General features: G+C 49.0%; 2 protein-coding genes across 4 annotated transcripts in view; one reads left to right on the forward strand and one right to left on the reverse strand.

Moving 5' to 3' along the window:
* The window catches only part of LIMS2 (LIM zinc finger domain containing 2), a 45,474-nt gene extending 36,597 nt beyond the window's left edge, over positions 1-8,877 (reverse strand). Inside the window, exon 1 of one of the 3 annotated variants that reach the window (XM_075004563.1) lies at positions 8,722-8,877. In XM_075004563.1, coding sequence (XP_074860664.1) covers positions 8,722-8,732 — 11 coding nt within the window. In that variant the 5' untranslated portion in view covers positions 8,733-8,877. Of the gene's footprint in view, positions 1-8,628 lie in introns of all 3 variants that reach the window. The other 2 variants (XM_075004564.1, XM_075004565.1) reach the window with 2 other exon arrangements.
* Positions 8,878-13,949: 5,072 nt separating this feature from the next.
* SFT2D3 (SFT2 domain containing 3) lies at positions 13,950-17,282 on the forward strand. Its single transcript, XM_075004566.1, has one exon. The coding sequence runs from the start codon at positions 14,566-14,568 to the stop codon at positions 15,208-15,210; it is 645 nt and encodes a 214-aa protein (XP_074860667.1). The 5' UTR covers positions 13,950-14,565; the 3' UTR covers positions 15,211-17,282.
* Positions 17,283-18,659: the final 1,377 nt, after the last annotated feature.

An 18,659-nucleotide genomic window follows, 5' to 3' on the forward strand; every position in this document is an offset into this window, starting at 1 on the left:
TCTTAATGTAGCCCTTTGTAAAACTAGCAACTATCTGGTTGAGTTGATGTATCTGCTGGAAGACCTCTGAGTACCCGCAGGAGCACATGACTCCTGGCAGAGAACTACTGACCTAAACCACCTTAACTATAACCCCTCCAATTTACATGGATGTACTATATTTAACTGTAACTTGTTACTAAGTTACATTATCAAAATATATTAACAAGCAAAAGGACAATCTTCTTACCCTTTGCGGCTTCAATTCACATTTGCTCTCATTTTCTATCACAGATCATTGTGTAGTAACAGAGTCAACACTTTAATGGAGTGAGCCATTCTGTTAATGACCTGAAAGTGCTTCTTACTGAAGAGCAATTTTCACAACAGTTTGGAAAGAGAGGCTGCTGAACTCTCTTTTATATTCAAATTTGACACCTTAACACATGGTTTGCACCGGGATGGGAATTTTCTAGGTCATTGTAAGGGCTTGTATGCATACCTGGCTTTATCTAATTCTTGATTCCCCCGCCTCCCCCTCTACTCTCTGATTTGCTCACCTTGATAATATTTTTCTGATTTGTCAATCTTGACTACTATTTTTGGTTCTCTGTGCCTTAAATATTGAGTCGGTTCTGGTATGGCTATGATCTGAAGAAGTGGGTCTGTCCCACAAAAACTCATCACCTAATAAATTATTTTGTTAGTATTTCAAGCGCTACTGGACTGCTTTTTCGTTTAGATCATGGTGTACTTTTTCTGTGCTGTTTCAGTGTCTGTTTCTGTTTTACCATCTCCCCCAACCAACACTTTACATCCTTTGCCCTCTCCTTTTTCATACACTCCATCTCCTGCTTTGTACACCCCTACCACATACACCCGACCTCTCATCCTGTCACCCTCTCTCTCTCTCCCGCTTACTTGCACACTGATCCCAACCACTGATACGCTCCTCACCCCCACCTCTTTGCATACAAAGCTTATGAAGTTCAGTAGATATTTAACAGCCAGAGGGCTAAAAGGGAGGACTAAAGTAAGATAAAGGACCCAGCTGTCCAAGAAGCCAGGCCACCAATGAACAGCTGGGAAACAGAAAGTATTGAGAAGACAAGCATGGTGCTGTCACTGGACTCTACAGATGCTACATTTTATCCTTCCCTGCCTAGTAAGTGTCTGATGAATTTGAAGTGTTGAACCAGCTCTGGCAATTGGAGGAGAGAATTCTCTCTCTCTTGCATACTACAGCCCTTTTCCCCAACAGCCACCTCTGCTGCTACCCAGAGCTCTCTTAAGGTGAGTCATAATAAAATTGACCAAATTGTTGTCAGTTTGACTAATACCACACTAACATCTGTGAAAACTGACATGCAGGTCCTCGGTTCTTACCCAGCAGAATAGGGAAGTTCTGGGTGGAAGCATAAGCAATGCTTTAATTTACCCTTAGTACGTTTTCTTTACAAACATGCAACCTAGGAGATTAACTCTCACTTTGAATGACACATCAAAGAGCTCAGCTAGGAAAGCTGGAGAACTGCAAAGTTATTCACAATATGTAAAATCAATGCCTTGCTCTTAATCTTAACAATTTGTGTGGAGAAATGTGTCTGAAATCAAACAGTGCAGAAACCTTTTCAGAATGTAAAAAGATGTCAGCATTTTACACTGGTCTTTGTTCTAGCACCGTGCGGAGAGCTCTCACTATTAGAGGCACCAGGAGCACTGTTAGGTCTGAAGATCCTGCTTGGTGCTCCAAATGGGAAGGGTTCACCACTGTCGCTTTCCTGTTATTGTTACAAACTGAAAACCTCCATGCTAGAGAAATCTTTTTCCTCATAAATGGTCCAGAAATAAAATATGTTAATTTGAGCTTGTCTACAGACATAGCCCGCTTCAAAAGACATGTAGGGGGTCTTAACAAACATTCCAGCAATCCCATTCCCTTTGTCTCAGAGACCTACCCAGGTATCCCAGCTGTTGCCCGTGTCTCGTCTTTCAGGAAAGACCCTGTGCGGCTCAGCCGATCCTGCCGGCGTTGGTAAAGCTTAGAGGACGCCAGCCCCCGAAGTCTCATGCCAGCCATAGCACCCAATGCCACTGTGAAGGGGCGTGCAGAAAGACAACTGGAGAGAACAAAAGCACTGAAACTTCAGTGAGTCACTTTCCTTCTGGGAGTTTCACTTAGTTCTCAGAAGCGCTAAATCAGGATACACAGACTCCTGCCCAAGTGCTACTTCTCACACACCATCTGCCATTCCGTTACAACTCTAACCAGATTCTTTCTCTCTCTTTCGTCCCACTGTTATAATCCCACTGAAGCCAGTGGGTAGAAGCAGCACCAGAGATTAATTCTGTGTCAGATTTTTGCACACTATACATGCTCCATTCCCCAAGAGATCTATTTAAAGATCTCATTCTTCAAGTAAATCATCCACTTAAACAAATAAAGCTCCTCAATCAAACCAGAAAAGAGCAACAGTAGAAATGCAAAAGACGACAGTGATCTCCGAGGAAAGAACTCAGTCCTTTACTGTAGACTATTATCAGATCCTGACTAATCTAAGTGGGTCCCCTGCAAGATGATGAATCATACAATATGATGTGGGACGTTGAAATCAGCAGAACCCTTCAGTCCAGGTGGATAAAGCACACCCCCGATAGTGAAAGCATGAAGATTCTTGTTCCCCAGATACATTCCAGACTGCAAAAGGCGCAAGCTGTGCAAGACCAGGAAGTTGAGAAGAGGAACATACTTTGCATTCCAGCCTCCAGAGCGCTCACTCTGCTGGGAACTGTGCAGGGTTTCAGCCAGACGCCCACCCTTTACACCATTCCTGCCTCCCACCCCTTAAAGGAAGAGAGGATCACATTACACAAATGGGTCTAAACGAAAAAGACAAAACAATTCTGAGACTTTAAAAGTCGATTCCTTAAAGGCATGGCGCAGCCGTAGAGGATGACAGGCACATCCAGGCCAGAATATCATCCCATCAGAAGCAGCACAGTCCAAGAAAATCAATTCAAAAGCCATTATAAACTATTGTTATTTATTTTACAATAAATTATGCAGGGAAAAAACAGGGGCTTTTCAAGGCAGTAATGAGTTATTACATATATCTGCACTCTGGCAAAGTCTCAAAATAATATAAGGAAAGGAATGGAAGGACTGATTTGCATAACCATTTAACCAAGAGTAGTCAACTGTGGTTGCTTCTGACGTGAACACTGATGAGGGAAGTAGTTTATACTAGACTTGAAGAAAACAGCCAGAGATGAAGAAAATCATAGTTTCAAGAAGAGAAAGTAGCAGCATCCTCACCTTCAGTTTCTCCTTCCTTTCAAGTGTTTCAGTTTGTTAGTATATAAAGGTGATGGGTAAAGTGCACTTGTGCTTTTTTATATGATTTTACTTCTCCCTAGTGAATAATGAGGACTTTTTTTCAATTTTTTTTATTTTCCAAATTGAGTTTCCTGTTTGGTTTTTAATTTCACAAGTGTTAGGTGTGCAAGTTCTGCTCTTCCCTGGTATTGCTGAAAGCTCTCCTAGCAGCATGTTAGACGATATACATGGTTACGGCACCCCCCTACCTTTAATTGGGGGGTAAAAATGTCAAATAATTAACAAGTGTGTTATTTTTTCAAAATATTAAAGCCTGTTTAACTTTAAAACTAACTTCCTGTTTTAGAAGTCTGACTAGAAGTCCCTTACCCTCTCAAATGCTTAGCTTTCAAACTGCTTTTGTAACATCACCAGGTCACTGGCATGCCGGTCATCAGAGTCCTTCACAGTAGGACACCTTCACGTCACCCTCCTATTTGTGAGTCTGTTGATGGCTGATCTGCCCAATTCTTTCACACTAGATAGAAACTGAACCTCTAATCGAAAAAACAAATGGTGGTGGAGGTTTGGGCTCTCTTTATACATCACAGGCTAAAAGGGCTCCAGACAAATTCTCCCCAACCCTCACATCTGCAAGTCACCTTCAGGAAAGAGTACTGGTGCCAAAACCTTACTATTAAAGTAAAGACAAGACTGCAACATTGCTCTTGGGCACAGAGGAGTAGCTCCCAAGAGAAGCAGCTCAATGACTGTTTGCTAAATCTCTAAGGACTTTCCAGTGAGTTAAAATGGACTCAGAGAGCTTTCAAGGGCACAGTTACATAGAAAGATAAAAGTAAGATTAAATTAAATTAAAAAGACATTTTATCAACCCAGAACATGAAGAGTGCAGGGTCACAATTCAGACAGACAAGTTACAATTCTTCCAGTAAGTAAGGCTGGCTCTGCACAACCAACTTAGGTTTGCAAAGCTGTCACTTGGGATTTGAAAAAAAAAATCCATAGCCCTGAGGAATGTAGTTTTACACACACACACACACTCACTCACTCTCACTCTCTCTCTCAACATGAGGGCTTCCTACACCAATGGGAGCAATGCTTCCACCTGTGTAGCAGTGTTCCCTGTAAGCTGAGTGCTTGGGAGCCCACCCAGGAGAGATTCAAATGCCTCCCAGCTGATTAGCAGAGCACCCACAGCCACCCACACTTGTTTCTACGGGTGGTGCAGATCCACGCATGCCTTGGTGCACACAACAAAATGCATCCCACATATGAATGGGAAGAAATTAACTGGAACATTGCTGCATAGGTAATATTTTCACTGAGTGCTACAAGAGCACTGCTGCCTTGCTGCAGCTCTGTAAGTGTAAATAAGCCCTGACACACATAGTCCATCTTCCCTATCCCATTTTACTTGCAATTATGTCTTAAAAGAATCACATGCCCAGTAACAGCTCTCATTCCTTGTTAATTAACAAGCCTGGGGACAGATGCTCGCCTAGTGAAATACTTTCACAGAAAATAACATACTGCCTGCTACTCAGTTTAACTGAATTAGGGAGAATCTGTTAATACAATTGCTCTTCTTTGTGTAGACTGCAAGGAGTACAGAGGAGTATCCAAAGTAAAATGATGGCAAAGATAATTTGCTAATACTTGTTACAGTAATATCACTGAAGTATGCACTACAGACCTTTCCTTTGACCTTGCCTGCGGTTGAAAAAAGTGTGTCCTTTTACTGTATTGATGCAGTTGCCATGACAAAAGCTACCTTTTAATAGAAAACAAGTATTTTTATTTGTATATTTTCTAACCCAAAGCCACAGTGCTACAAACAAGAGACAAATCTATTTTCCAGACTGTTTACTTTGTGCATTTGACAGCAGGTTGTTTATTGTCAGTTTCACTATTTCTCTTTTTGTTGGAGTGTTTCACTGTTTCTATTTCACACAGCATCAAGGCAGGAAAAAAATTAAAGAGGGCAAAGCAACTGAGAAAACATAAAAATTGTAGGGGAATAAAGTACCCAGTACAGTACCCAAAACCATATGGAAACATTAGAGTTCTTGTATATGGTGTCCCTTTAAAGACAACTTTCATCAGGCAAATGGTATTCTTTGCTTGTGTTAGCCTTTTCAGAAGTTGCTCAATATATATTTCAGTATACTCGATAAGTACATAATGCATTCCTCCCGAGGTTCCCAAAGTGCTTCACAAGTTTTAAATAGGAGATTTTGCGTTGCTTCAAACAAACTGAACTATCAAGCAAATAGGTTTCTCCAGTTTCTAACTGGACCCAATTTCATCCAATATCTAATCCAAAAGCCACTTACCGTATTTTCTTGGCTCCAGTTGTGTCCACAATCATCAGTACTACACAGAAACTCAAATTTAGGAATAGCTCATCTTGTTCTACAATATGAGAAATGCTACAGCTCCCAAACTGAAAAAAGGCTGGGCTACACAGTACTAACAGGTTACAAAGAGACTACCTTTCCAGAAATGTCACACAACACTTGTCTTCATTAGCCATGTCATGTAGTGCAGAGGTTTTCAATCTGAGGACAGAGCATGGAGTGAATTCTGGGGGAATGAGAGAAGCTTTGGGGTAAAAAACAAAAACAAAAATACTTACTGTGCACACTCAGCCTGAGCTCTGAAGGCAGAGCTGCCATCAGTAGCAGAGGAGAAGTAGGGGGACACTGCCACCCCATACCACCCTGGCCTCTGCATTACTGCTGGTGGCAGCACTACCTTCAGAGCTGGGCACCTGCTTCACCCTCCCTTCAGAGCTGGGGGCCAGAGAGTAGCAGCTGCTGGTTGGGCACCGACAGGTCGGAGAGAGGAAATCGCTATACATACAGACACTAACAATACTTGGTGTGTGGAATGTCAAGGGGCCACGTGCCACCCTTAACACTGGCACCTTAAACAGGGGTCAGCCACTCACCTGCACACACTCACCTCTGCCCCCATTCCTCACCAGTCACCCCGGACACAAAGAAAAGCAGGGTGCAATCAAGTAAATCTGAAAACCACTAGTCTAGAGCAGAGGCTGTGCAGTTGTTTGCTCGAGGTTGGAAGTCTTTCAATAGAACTTAAGTGCCCAATCCTACAAGGCAGGGTGCTCACCCAGCGCTCAATAATGCAAGAAGATAGCTGACATACTGACTTCTCACAGCATTAATGTTAAGCACATGGCCTGGAGCCAGAGTGCTGAGCACACTGCAGGATTAAATCCTTTAAGGATTTACTGAGTAAAAAGAACAATTAATGCAGAATCATAATACATACTTGTCTCTGATAATTCCCACAAGAGAATGAGACACTGTTCATTGGCATAGGAAACCATGGAAGCCATGAAATTATAAATTTCCATATCTGACAAGTTTTCCAGGTTAATTTTTTTTCAATGTCTGCTCACTTCATTATTGGGAAATTCACTCCAAGATCAACTCCATATGAGAAACTGGCCAGTTAAAGGGTCTTTGGGAGGGGAAGAGTTAAAAATCCGACTTTATTTTAGGGATTTGCAGCACACATTACAGTGGTTCGTGTGCTCTGGAATGTTCCACAAAGCCTCATGTTCTATGTCACCGTGTGGCACTAAAAACAAGGCTGATGCCTTAAAAGGCAGGGCTCTGATTATGCACAAGAGACTGCCACAAAAGGGTTTAATTCCTTTATTACTGTAGTTGCTGGATTTGGTAATCTGGATTGGATGGGGTAGGCCACCTGGAATGGGAGATTTTCCAAGGTAACCCAAAGAAGAAACCCCACATAGTAGTTTCCACACCCCCCACAATAGCCCAAGATTATTTTCTTTGGCCCTAAGCTTGAATGACCCTCGCCTCATGCGGGGAGCAGATCACGTGACACATTACCACATACAGTAACTATCTGAGACAATCAGCTTGGTTCATAGTTTAAATACTCCCACCAAATTCACCCGCTTATCCACATCAGTGTGTCATCCACTGTACAAACTATACCCACATTTTAGACCTGACCATATAGTAATTACTGGAGATATTATCCTTTCCAATACCACCACAATGGCTAGGTACTGCAGAAGTCACAGAAGGCACAGTGTAAATTTATACCCTGGCTTTCTCTGTGCTCTGTTCCTACAGACAAAATTTCCAGATGTTCCTAATTGCTCTTAGGTGTGAAAAGAAAAGTGACACTTAAAAACGGCTGCAGTACAGTAGAGCCAAGGGTGCCAGGATCCAGGAGGAGAGAATTCCCAAACTGCACATTTTTAAAAAGCTTCCTTTCCTACTGAATGCTTTTCCCCCGCAGAACATTTTAGGCCCATCAGTTAATCCTCATAACACTCCTCTGAAGTGAGCGCGGAAAGCAGGCTACATAATCCGCTATGAACCCTCCCAGAAACTTAGACCTGAGGGGGAGGCTGGGTCTCATCGCACACTAGCAGAGATCTGCAATGAGGCCACTGAGCCAAACAAAAAACCAAGCCGTCCCCCGAGGGTGCTAACATCTCCCCATTAGACTCTGACAAAGGCTCACATCCCCCTGGCTGATCGGGCTTGTTTTAAACTCTTTTGATACCTACTGTTGATACTGGGCCATTCCCACCTTGCTGAATAGACCCGGTCAGCTCCGGCCCTCCCTCTTACTGGGACCCCACTCTTTAAATTCCCCTCTGAAACCGCCCCCCCACTCATGCAGCTGACGAAGCGGGTCTTTGCCCACGAAAGTTTATGCTCCAAAATATCTGATAGTCTATAAGGTGCCACAGGACTTCCTGTTGTTCTCCACGACGAGCCATGTGACTGACTAGGCAGGCGCTTGGGTGGCCCCCCCCGCTCCGATCCGAGCTGCGGATCAACGAAGTGGCTCCGGCCCGGGAAAGCGCAGCACCCAGCAAATAACACTGTGCGCCCCCCCGGCGCCGGAGGGCTGCCTGCTCTTCGGGGGGGCGACGGGCTGACAGGGCCACGCGACCCCGCCGAGGCGGCTCCCGACGTGGGCAGGCAGCGGAGAGCGCAGCCCGGGATGCTCCAGCTCGGAGGCCGGCAGAGGGACGCCCTGCGTTGGGTAAGAGCAGGGGCCGCACGGGCGGTAGAAAAGGCGGAGATCCTCCCGCCCCGGGCCCTACGCCGCCGCCAGTCACCCTCTAGCCGCGGGGCGGGAAACGCTCCGCCAGTGGCCGAGTCCCGCCCGGGCCTCGGCTCGCCCCGGCCCTGCCCGTGCTCCAGCCGGACCAGGCAGGCGCTGGACGACCCCTGAGGGGGGCGCAGGGTCCCCTTCCCCGCGCCGCGTTTACACGGGCGCTTCGGTGCACCTACTCCGGAGTGAGGCTGGGGGCGGGGCGAGGAGCCGGAACCTCACGGAGGCCCGGCCCGGCCCGGCCGCAGAGCCCCAGCCCCGCTCGCCGTTACCTGCCCGTCATGGTGGCTCCTGGCCCGGCCGCGCTCGCCGGGACTCGGGCGGGTCCCAGCGCCTGGCTCTCCCCCGGGCCGGAGAATGAGCGAGAGCCGGCGGCCGGCCCCGGAGAAATCGCGCCCCGCCCCGCTCCGCCTCCCTCTGCCCCTCGGGCAGCCCCCCCGTGGGCGGGAGCCGCCCCGCTAGCTCCGGGCAGCCCCCGCCGCCCCGCACAGACATTGCCTAGAAAGGGAATGAAGCGAGGAATGAGGAGACGGCAGGGGCCGGACCCGCCTCCGCCATGAGAAGGGGAGGGACCCCCAGGAACCAGCCCAGCCTCTGGGGAGACACACCCGGGAACCGGCCCTCCCGCCAGTGATCACCCCCCAGGAACCAGCCCAGCCCCCAGGGAACCGGCCCTCCCCCAGTGATCACCCCCCAGGAACCAGCCCAGCCCCCAGGGAACTGGCCCTCCCCCAGTGATCACCCCCCAGCAGCCAGCCCAGCCCCTGGGGGGAGACACCCGGGAACCGGCCCTCCCCCAGTGATCACCCCCCAGGAACCAGCCCAGCCCCCAGGGAACCGGCCCTCCCCCAGTGATCACCACCCCAAGAACCAGCCCACCCCCCAGGGAACCGGCCCTCCCCCAGTGATCACCCCCCAGGAGCCAGCCCAGCCCCCGGGGAACCGGCCCTCCCCCAGTGATCACCACCCAGGAGCCAGCCCAGCCCCGGGGAACCGGCCCTCCCCCAGTGATCACCCCCCCGGAACCAGCCCAGCCCCGGGGAACCGGCCCTCCCCCAGTGATCACCCCCCAGGAACCAGCCCAGCTCCCAGGGAACCGGCCCTCCCCCAGTGATCACCCCCCAGGAGCCAGCCCAGCCCCGGGGAACCGGCCCTCCCCCAGTGATCACCCCCCAGGAGCCAGCCCAGCCCCGGGGAACCGGCCCTCCCCCAGTGATCACCCCCCAGGAACCAGCCCAGCCCCGGGGAACCAGCCCTCCCCTAGTGATCACCCCCCAGGAGCCGGCCCTCCCCCAGTGATCACCACCCAGGAGCCAGCCCAGCCCCCGGGAACTGGCCCTCCCCCAGTGATCACCACCCCAAGAACCAGCCCAGCCCCAGGGAACCAGCCTTCCCCCAGTGATCACCCCCCAGGAACCAGCCCAGCCCCCGGGGAATCGGCCCTCCCCTGGGGAACTGGCCCTCCCCCAGTGATCACTACCCCAGGAATCAGCCCAGCCCAGAGGAGACACCCCTGGGAACTGGCTCTCCCCCAGTGATCACCAATCCAGGAACCAGGCCAGCCCCTGGGAAGACACCCCCCAGGAACCAGCCCTCCCCCTTGGGGAGCCACTCCAGGAGCCAGCCTACCCTTTCCCCCGGGGGAGACACCCCCCCTGGATCCAGCTCACCACCTCCCCCAGGAGATACCCTGCAGGAACCAGCCTACCCTCCACCGGTGAGTTAACCACCCTGCCCCCTTTGGGAGGCACCCCAGGAATCAGGCCACCCCCCCAGGAGCCAGCCTACCTTTCCCCTAGGGGCGACACCCTTCAGGAACCAACCCACCCACAGGGATCAACCCCTCCCTGAAGGGGAAGAGTGAAGATACACCTTCAGCCAATGCTGAGAATCAGCCCCTCCCCTGCAGGGAAGAAGCATCAATCCCCACCCCACCCCTTCCCTTGAGGAAAGAAACTGGGACACAAACACAAATCCAGAGCCAGCTCCAGGGATCAAACTGCTCACATACCCTCCCCAGCAAGGAGGCTTCTCTCACTAGCCTGTGTGGGAACATTGTCTCCCAGATCCAATTCCATGCAGGCCTGAGGACCGCTACCTGTCCAGGGAAATATGGGCCACATCTCTGGGGGGCTTTCCACATGCAGCCAAGGTGCTAAACACAAAGTCAGTTTCCAAACTCTGCTCTATGCCCATTATCTCCACTTAGGGCCACTTCTTGGGATCTGCCACATGCACAGCAGGGGCTGAGAACCTAGCACTCCGGAGGCTAGCAGGCGAGGGAGTTTTGCCTTTCCAGAACCCAAAACCTGGAGAATAAGGGGAGTCCACCAGCTGCCATAATCCAGTTCTCTCCTCCAGGAAGGAACAGGTTTTCTAAAGTCAACTGACCCTGCACAGAGGGCATTGCTGTGCTGACAGGGGCTCCCCTCCAAGGCTGCAAGTTTAACTTGCAAGTCTCCTGACTTTGAGACTCTACCTGTGTGAGGAATGGGGGATGGAGAGTTGAGAGTGTGGTACACTCACTTTGGATAGGGGTATGCAGGGTAGTCCTCAAGCATATGCAGAGGATGCAACTGTACCCCAGATTTAGTGCCCTATGCTGCATATGCCTAGCACTGGCCTACACAAGCACCCTCACTTCCTTGCCCTCCCCCTGCTCTGCCTCTTGACCCAAGTGCTCCAGTCCTCCGGCCCCTCCCCGACCTCCCTGCCCCAGCAGCCCTGGCCCCAACTCCCAGGCTGCTTTCCCAGCTCCCAGACCCTCCACCCCTGTTCCATCTCCCACCCCCAGCAGCATTCCTTGGCCTCTGGCCGCCCCACTCCACCACCCAGCTCTGTCTCCCTGCTCTGCTGCCTAGCCTTAGAGCCCCAACCCCCTGGTTCACAGCACTGGGGAGGGGGGGTTGCACCGCTCTCCTTCCATCTGTTTCCCCACCAGCCTCCGTCCACTGTTCCTGCCTCCACAGCTGTGAGCACAACCCCCCTTTCCTGCGGAGATACAGCTGGGGTTGGGGGTGCAGGGGCTCAGGCTGCCCCGGTCACCAGAAGTCGTAAGGACGGCTCTGAGTGTATATGACTGTCGAGTGTATTCTCCAGGAACTGAAATTAGAGGGACTGTTTGAAATTACAGGGAGAGTTGGAAAACTAGTAAATTGGCAACACTGATCTTAGCAGACCCCTGAGAGGAGGGATGGCAGAGTTCAGAGGGAAGGTACGGAAATCAGATCCACAGATAAAGAGACTGAGGACTCTTCTAGGCCAAATGCGGTTCCTCAGGGGTGCGTAGTGCTGCCCTGCCTGGGTCCTACCTGCCCAGCCATTGGTGCTGCTCCCAATGCACCCCCCCCCCGCCACACACACACACACACACACTCCAGCAGGCAGGAAAACATACCTGCTCCTCTTCCAGCCGCTCATGCTACATTTATACAGGTGCATCAATGCAGCTACTTTGGAGTGACCCTGAGGGCAGAGTCAGGGACTGAGCTGGGCTGCAAGGGGTGGTGGCCCACCTGTGGGGGAATGCAGAGGGTGGTGAGCCAGGAGATCCTGTCCCATTTTGGGAGTACAGCTCCTACTCTAAATAAATCACTTTGGTGTGTCCACACTATGCTCCTTGTGCCAGCAGTGTGCATCCTCACTAGCAGTACCTGCATCAATGCAAAGAACAGTGCATCGTGGGTACTTATTTAATTGTGCGACTCACCCTCTACTGCATCATACTTTTTGGAAGATTTTTTATGCCACATAGGGCCAAAATGATTAATTCAACATCCCATAATGCAATGTTCTCCATCCCATAATTTCCACTTCATTCTGTGTTTTGCCCCTCTTTTCCAAATACCTGCAAACCTCTGCTTCACTCCTTGCTGTCCACTATTATGTCCGAAACATGGATCCTACATAGCTCTGCGCTATTGTGATGAGCATTGCAAGCATGGGACACCATATCCTGCAGTATTTTTGAAGAGCCATCTGAGAACCCACAGGGAACATGACAGTTCCTTGGAGACTACATTGCTGTGGGACATAAAAAGAAACCATTCAAAGTTATCAGCAGTCACGGAGCAGCTTGAGATGGTGGAGCACTGATTCTGGACTCAAGAAACAAGCTCTGACGGTGGTACCACATCATGATGTAGGTATGGGATCATGAACAGTGGGAGCAGAATTTTTAGGTGCACAAGGCCACATTCATGGATGCATGTGCCGAGCTTGTCCAAGCCCTCCAGTGCAGTGACACGAAAATGAGTGCTGCACTAACAGTGGATAAGTGAGTATCAATTCCTCTATGGAAACTTGCAATGCTAGATTTCTACTGATCAGTGAGGAATGTCTTTGGAGTTGGGCAAAGTCCATGTGATGGTGGTTGTGATGCAAGAGTGGGGGTCCATTAATCACATCTTGCTATGAAGGCCTATGACGCTGGGCAATGTGTAGAACATAGTAGATGGTTTGCAGCCATGGGGATCCCAAACCACAGTGAGGTGACAGATGGGACATGCATCCCTATTTTAGCACCAAACCACCTTGCCACAGAAAATATGATTTCTATGGTTATACGAGCAGTGGTGGATCATCGGGAGCGGGAAGGGAAGGCATTTTACTGACATTAGTATGGGATGATCAGGAAGGCTATGTCTACACTACAGCAATCTGTCCACAGAAGTTACTGTCAGAAGATATCTTTCAACAAAACTTCTGTCAACAGATCGTGGCCACACATGAAAGCAGATTACTCGGCTGCTCTTTCAACTGAATGGCCAACAAGAAGCACAGCAGACAGGGCTGCCTCGTGACCCAGAAGCCCTGTTTGTCAACACTGGTCTTAGTAGTCTACAGAGAGGAGGGATGGCAGATGGCTTTTTTGTCGGCATATTCTGTTGAGAAGTGTGTTCTGCCTCATGGGGGAGAGCTAGAAGGCTGTCAACAAAAGTGCAAAGTTCTGTTGATAGTATGTCAACAGAATGCACATTTAAGGTGGACACTCCACCAAGGATTGCTTTAATTTGGGACTCAGCAGAAGCAGAATGTCAGTTGAATGTGCCTGTGGCTATTTGAAAAGTCACTGGAGCTATCTGTTCCCAGCCACCAACCTCTGTGGATGACTTTCCACGGCTCCTATCCTGCAGTCTGTATTTCTGCTTCTCTTAGAAAAGTCTTTACTTTGCTGCTGGAGGCTCCTCCAATTGAGAAACCTCAGTTGCTCATAGTTAAACTGGCCCAAACAACAGGAGCTAGGAAGGTTCTAAGCTCCTGTCAGCACAGATTTAAAAAAGGCATTTTACCTTATCTGGTATTCCGTACAGTGAATTTTCCCTACTTTTCCTTGCCTGAGTTGGGATGGGAAGATTAGGTGCCAGAGTCTGGAGTGGCCCTCAGTGAGGGGAAACTGAACCTTATGGCCTCTACATGGAGTTATAAAGATGTGACGGCAACCCCTCTATTTGCCCTGACACAAGATACATCACTGGATTTATATTTGTCTTTCTTTCTCAGCCTCTGTTTTATCACTACAGTGCTTCTAAAGGTAGGTTTTAAAAAACACAGCACAGTGACTATGGCTTTTATTTGTTCATTAAAATGTCAACATTTTGAGGATACTATTAATGAAAAACCTAAATAATAAAGCAAACTAAAATTTTGGAAATGCAGAATTGTACAGCTCTCCATTCAGATAGTTACTTTTGATTCAGCCGCTTGCTGCACACTTGTTTCCAACATGAGCAGATCTGGAGTGACTGGAGGCCAGAGGAAAGTTGGCTGCGATGACAAGAACTAGGATTGTGAGTGTGGTTTTTAGGAAACTTTCCTCTTTATAGATTAAAGACCGTCTTTGCTCTGCAAAAAATATAGACGAGGAGTCTAATGCTGTACCTAAATGGGAGGAAGGGAACTCCCACACCCTTAAAGAGCCCGCATTTAATTCCAGGGGGTTCCACAAATACGTCCAGTACACACCTCCGACGGGCTCGGTCTGCGAGAAGCTCTCACGCGGCGGGGGAATGACGTGACCGTAGCGGTCACGTGACCACGTTGCCAGGAGCCCGGATGTGGCCGCGCTGCCAGGAGCCCTTCAGGCGTCCGCGTTCGCATCCGGGTCTCGCGCCAACATGGCGGAGCTGAACCGGCAGCTTCAGGAGTACCTGGCTCAGTCTAAGGCTGGCGGCGGAAGCGGCCCCGGGGCGGCGCCCCCCAGCTCCTCGCTGCCGGAGGAGGCTGCGACCGGCGGCGAGACGTGGCTGGGCCGCCTGAGCCCTTTCTTCGCGGGCCGCTCTTCCCCGGCTGCCGGCTCGTGGCCCTGGGCGGGCGAGCCGGACCCCTGGCTGCCGGGACTGTCGCGCTGGCAGCGGCTGGCGGGGAGCGGGCTGTGCCTGGCGCTGGCCGCGCTCTGCTTCGGCCTGGCCGCGCTCTACGCGCCGCTGCTGCTGCTCCGCGCCCGCAAGTTCGCGCTGCTCTGGTCGCTGGGCTCGGTCTTCGCGCTGGGCGCCGCTGGCCTCCTGCGGGGGCCCAGCCGCTTCCTGCGGGAGCCCAGCCGCGGCTCGCTGCTCTACCTGGGCGCGCTGGGCGGCACCCTGTACGCAGCGCTCGGCCTGCGCAGCACGCTGCTCACCGCGCTCGGGGCCGCTGCCCAGCTGGCCGCCGCCGCCGCCTGCCTGCTCGCCGTGCTGCCCGGGGGCTCCGCCGGCCTGCGCTACCTCGGCGGCCTCCTGGCCGGCGTCGTGCGCCGTCGCGTCTCCAAAGCGCTGCCCGTGTAAGGGCTGGCCTGGGGGCGAGGAGCGCGGAGCGGCCCGGGAAGGAAGAAAGGAATGATGCATCCCCGCTGCTGTCCGTGAGGCCGATCCCGGCTCTGTGGCTGGGCTACAGCCTTCCTGAGCGTCGGGCCTCGGGCTCGGGGACAGCCGCTGCGGTTCTCCCTCCCGCGGCTGTCCTGGGCCTGTTGAAGGAAAGTTCCTCCTGTGCACTGGTTGCTCTGCGGGGAGGGAGGCAGCTGGAAGCTTGGCGGGGCGCTGTCTCTCCTGAGCATGCGGCCCCTACAGAGACACCGGGCTGTAAATCGACAGACCTACCTGGGGAAGTTTGGAGGAGCACGATTCAAGCTTGTCAGTTAATATGGACAACGAGTGAAACCAGCCAAAGGAGGGGTGAATTTCCCCCCGCCCCCCCCGCCCCAAGGACCAGTGTTGATGGAGCTGTGGAACCCTTTTTCTACCTATCTTTGAACAATGCAGCTAAAATCTTAAAGCTGCAATATATTTTTGGGGCTTTTTTAGAACTGTATTCAGCTGTAACAGCTTTTTGTGCCATCCTTTCCAGGCCTGTCTCAGAAAAGGCTTTGCCTTATCAGTGGAAAGTGCGCTTTATAACAGTATCGTGACATCTGCCCTGTTCTGTGGGGTAGGTAACAGGATTACCAAATCCTTACATCAAGAATAGGATTACATGTCCGAAACACAACTTCCCAATGTAATAATATAGATCTAAGGATATTGTTAGTCCTACCCTGTACTGCTGAGCCTTGCAGGATTCATTCCAGTTTGGGATGTGCTGATGCCATGTGCTTCCAGAGGAAGACTTAGTTAGCCATTAAACTAAGAAAGGTGCCTCAATAGAGTGCCTGTGTGTGTGGCTTTTTTTTGTGGGTGGAGAGGTGTTCCATTTTTGGATATTTTTAGCAATTTCTGAGTTCCATGTAAATAGTAGAGGCAGAGTTTAGACTCTCCATGTTTGGAAAGAAGTTGGGCTTTCTTTGTGTACGCTGTAATGAGTAATCTTTTGCCCTAGTGTACTTTAATGTAATACTTTCAGATAGCCGTAGGGAAACTGCTTATGCATCAGAGCAAGGTCTGTGTGAACCTATTCATACACAATGTACACAGCTGTAGTCTGCATTGGTGCTTTGTTAACCAGCCCTTACACAAGTAACCATACCCAGTATTGATTGGATGAACTCCTTGTAGCAGGGCTTTCATTGGTTAAAACCTAAAGTGCGAAGCCCTACTATGTTAGCACAAATGTTGTTTCATGACCCTTTACAATTGTATAATCAAAGTGTAATGGTCAGATGGAAGTGCAGCAACCATTGACTCATATGCTAGCTCAGTGAATGCTGATACACCTGTTCCATTTAACTGTTCTGTTAAAAACACATCACTCAGTAACCCTCAGACTGGCTCTCTGATACTTCAGACTATTGTTAGAGGATGTTTATTTTTCAAGTGGTATTCAAGGAGGATTTGGCTCATGGAAAGTCACACTCCTTTGAGAGCAAGGGCTTTCCTCCTTTTCACAAGGGGATCATATTAAAAAAAAAAAAAAAGGAAGCAATTGTTAGTCTTTCAAATCAGAGATAATTTAGTTTTTTGCAGTTAAACTGCCAGAATGGTGCTACAGTAAGTTTGGCCTTCAAAATGTAGGGTCAGTTCCTGCTGCCTTTACTGAGGCAAACTCTCTACCTCATGGGTTTTAGAAGTTGAGCAGGTAGTATTTAATTAGCGCTAATGCTAATTGCTAGTTGCTAGTTGCAACTTAACCTTGTGAAATAGATTGGCTAGTAGAGGCTGGAATTTTGAAAAAAATGCTATTATTTAGGAAGATATTTTAATCTAGTCATTATTTGCACAGAAGTAAACAAATGTGTAACTTTCCAAATACTGTGTGTATGTGTGTGTATATATAACTTGCTATTAATATATTTTTATACTAAGTGTTAATCTAGGTACATTAACAGTAAAAACTAGACCACTGCTAAACAATGCTGAATGTCTTCCTGCTTACTTTCACAGATACTTTGTTATAAATCCAAATTAAATACAAGACTACTTCTTTAAAGTAATTTAGGTTAGTTCTTGGATGACATTGGGTGTTTTTTTTTTGTTTTTTTTTTTTTTTAAAGAAGACAAACATTTAGGTTAAAGGCTTAGTTCATCTCAAATACAGCTATGGTAAAAGGTCTTAATTTGGAGTGGACGGAATCCTCTCACTACTGGAGACTGGCCACACTGAAGTTCCAGCCATTAATCTACTACTCCACTGGCTGCAAGGGGTTGTGCACCGATCCACTGGGTCACAAGAGGCTGGTTCTATACAGAGGTGATGGTGCCCTGCTTCTGCCTCTTGTGTACCTTCTTCCCTTGCTTACAAAAAAGAAGCAGAGCTGCTATGACTCTCCTGTATTATGGGCTTACCCTAAAGTTAACAGGGCTTTTGTGTACCTGTTGCAATCACATCCATATGGTATTCCTGAAGTGAACTCTAAAGTTATAATACTGTGGGATTGGGGGAAGGTAATGTTTCCTAAAATCCAGTGTTAGTAGGGAAGGCAGGGCTTTTGGTTAAAGGAGACCAGCTGAAGGAAAACAAGTTTCTGGCTTCCATATAAAGTCTTGCGAGTTAAGTTTACCTCAAATATTTTAAGCTATGTCTACACTTGCATTCCTCTTTTGAAAGACGAATGCAAGTGAGGGAAATGCAAATGAAGCACTGAATTACATATCTCCTGATTCATTTGCATAATCTTTTCAGAAGAGATTCTTTTGAAAGAGAAAAAGCAGTGTAGATTGGTGTCTTTTTTTTTTTTTTTTTTAAACAAACCCAATCTTCAAAAGAACCCCTCTTCCTGAAACAATGTGAAGAAGCGTTCTTTGGAAGATGGAGTTTATTTTCGAAAGAGCCCCTTCTATGCTGTTTTTTTCTTTAGAAAGAATCTCTTCTGAAAATAGATTATGCAACTGAAGCATTATATGTAAATCTGCCTCATTTGTATTTTCAGTTTTTCATTTGCATTCCTCTTTTGAAAGAGAAATGCAAGTGTAAACATAAACTACACTCCTATGCTAGCTTCCACCTTTTGAAAGGGGGATGCTAATGAGTCACTTCAGCATATGCTAATGAGGCACTGCCATGAATATGCAGTGCCTTATTAGTGTAATGGCAGCCATGTGTGCTTAGAAAGTGCTGCTTTTGAAACACATGCCACTGCTTGTGTAGACAGGAGCCTTTCGAAAGGACCACGGGACTCTGAAAGCCCCTTCTTTCCATTTGGTTTTGGCAAGAAGGGGTTTTGAAATCCAGAGGGGTCCTTTCAAAAGGCACCTGTCTACACTAGCGTTGTATTTCGAAAGTGGCACTTTGTAAACACACATGGCTGCCATTATGCTAATGAGGCACTGCATATTCATGGCAGCGCCTCATTAGCATCCCCATT

Source organism: Carettochelys insculpta, chromosome 10 (assembly GCF_033958435.1).
Source record: "Carettochelys insculpta isolate YL-2023 chromosome 10, ASM3395843v1, whole genome shotgun sequence".
NCBI classification, from domain to species: Eukaryota; Metazoa; Chordata; order Testudines; family Carettochelyidae; genus Carettochelys; species Carettochelys insculpta.

Excerpts from the sequence above, each read along its gene's own strand:
- SFT2D3 (XM_075004566.1), top strand. The coding sequence starts at position 14,566 with ATGGCGGAGCTGAACCGGCAGCTTCAGGAGTACCTGGCTCAGTCTAAG.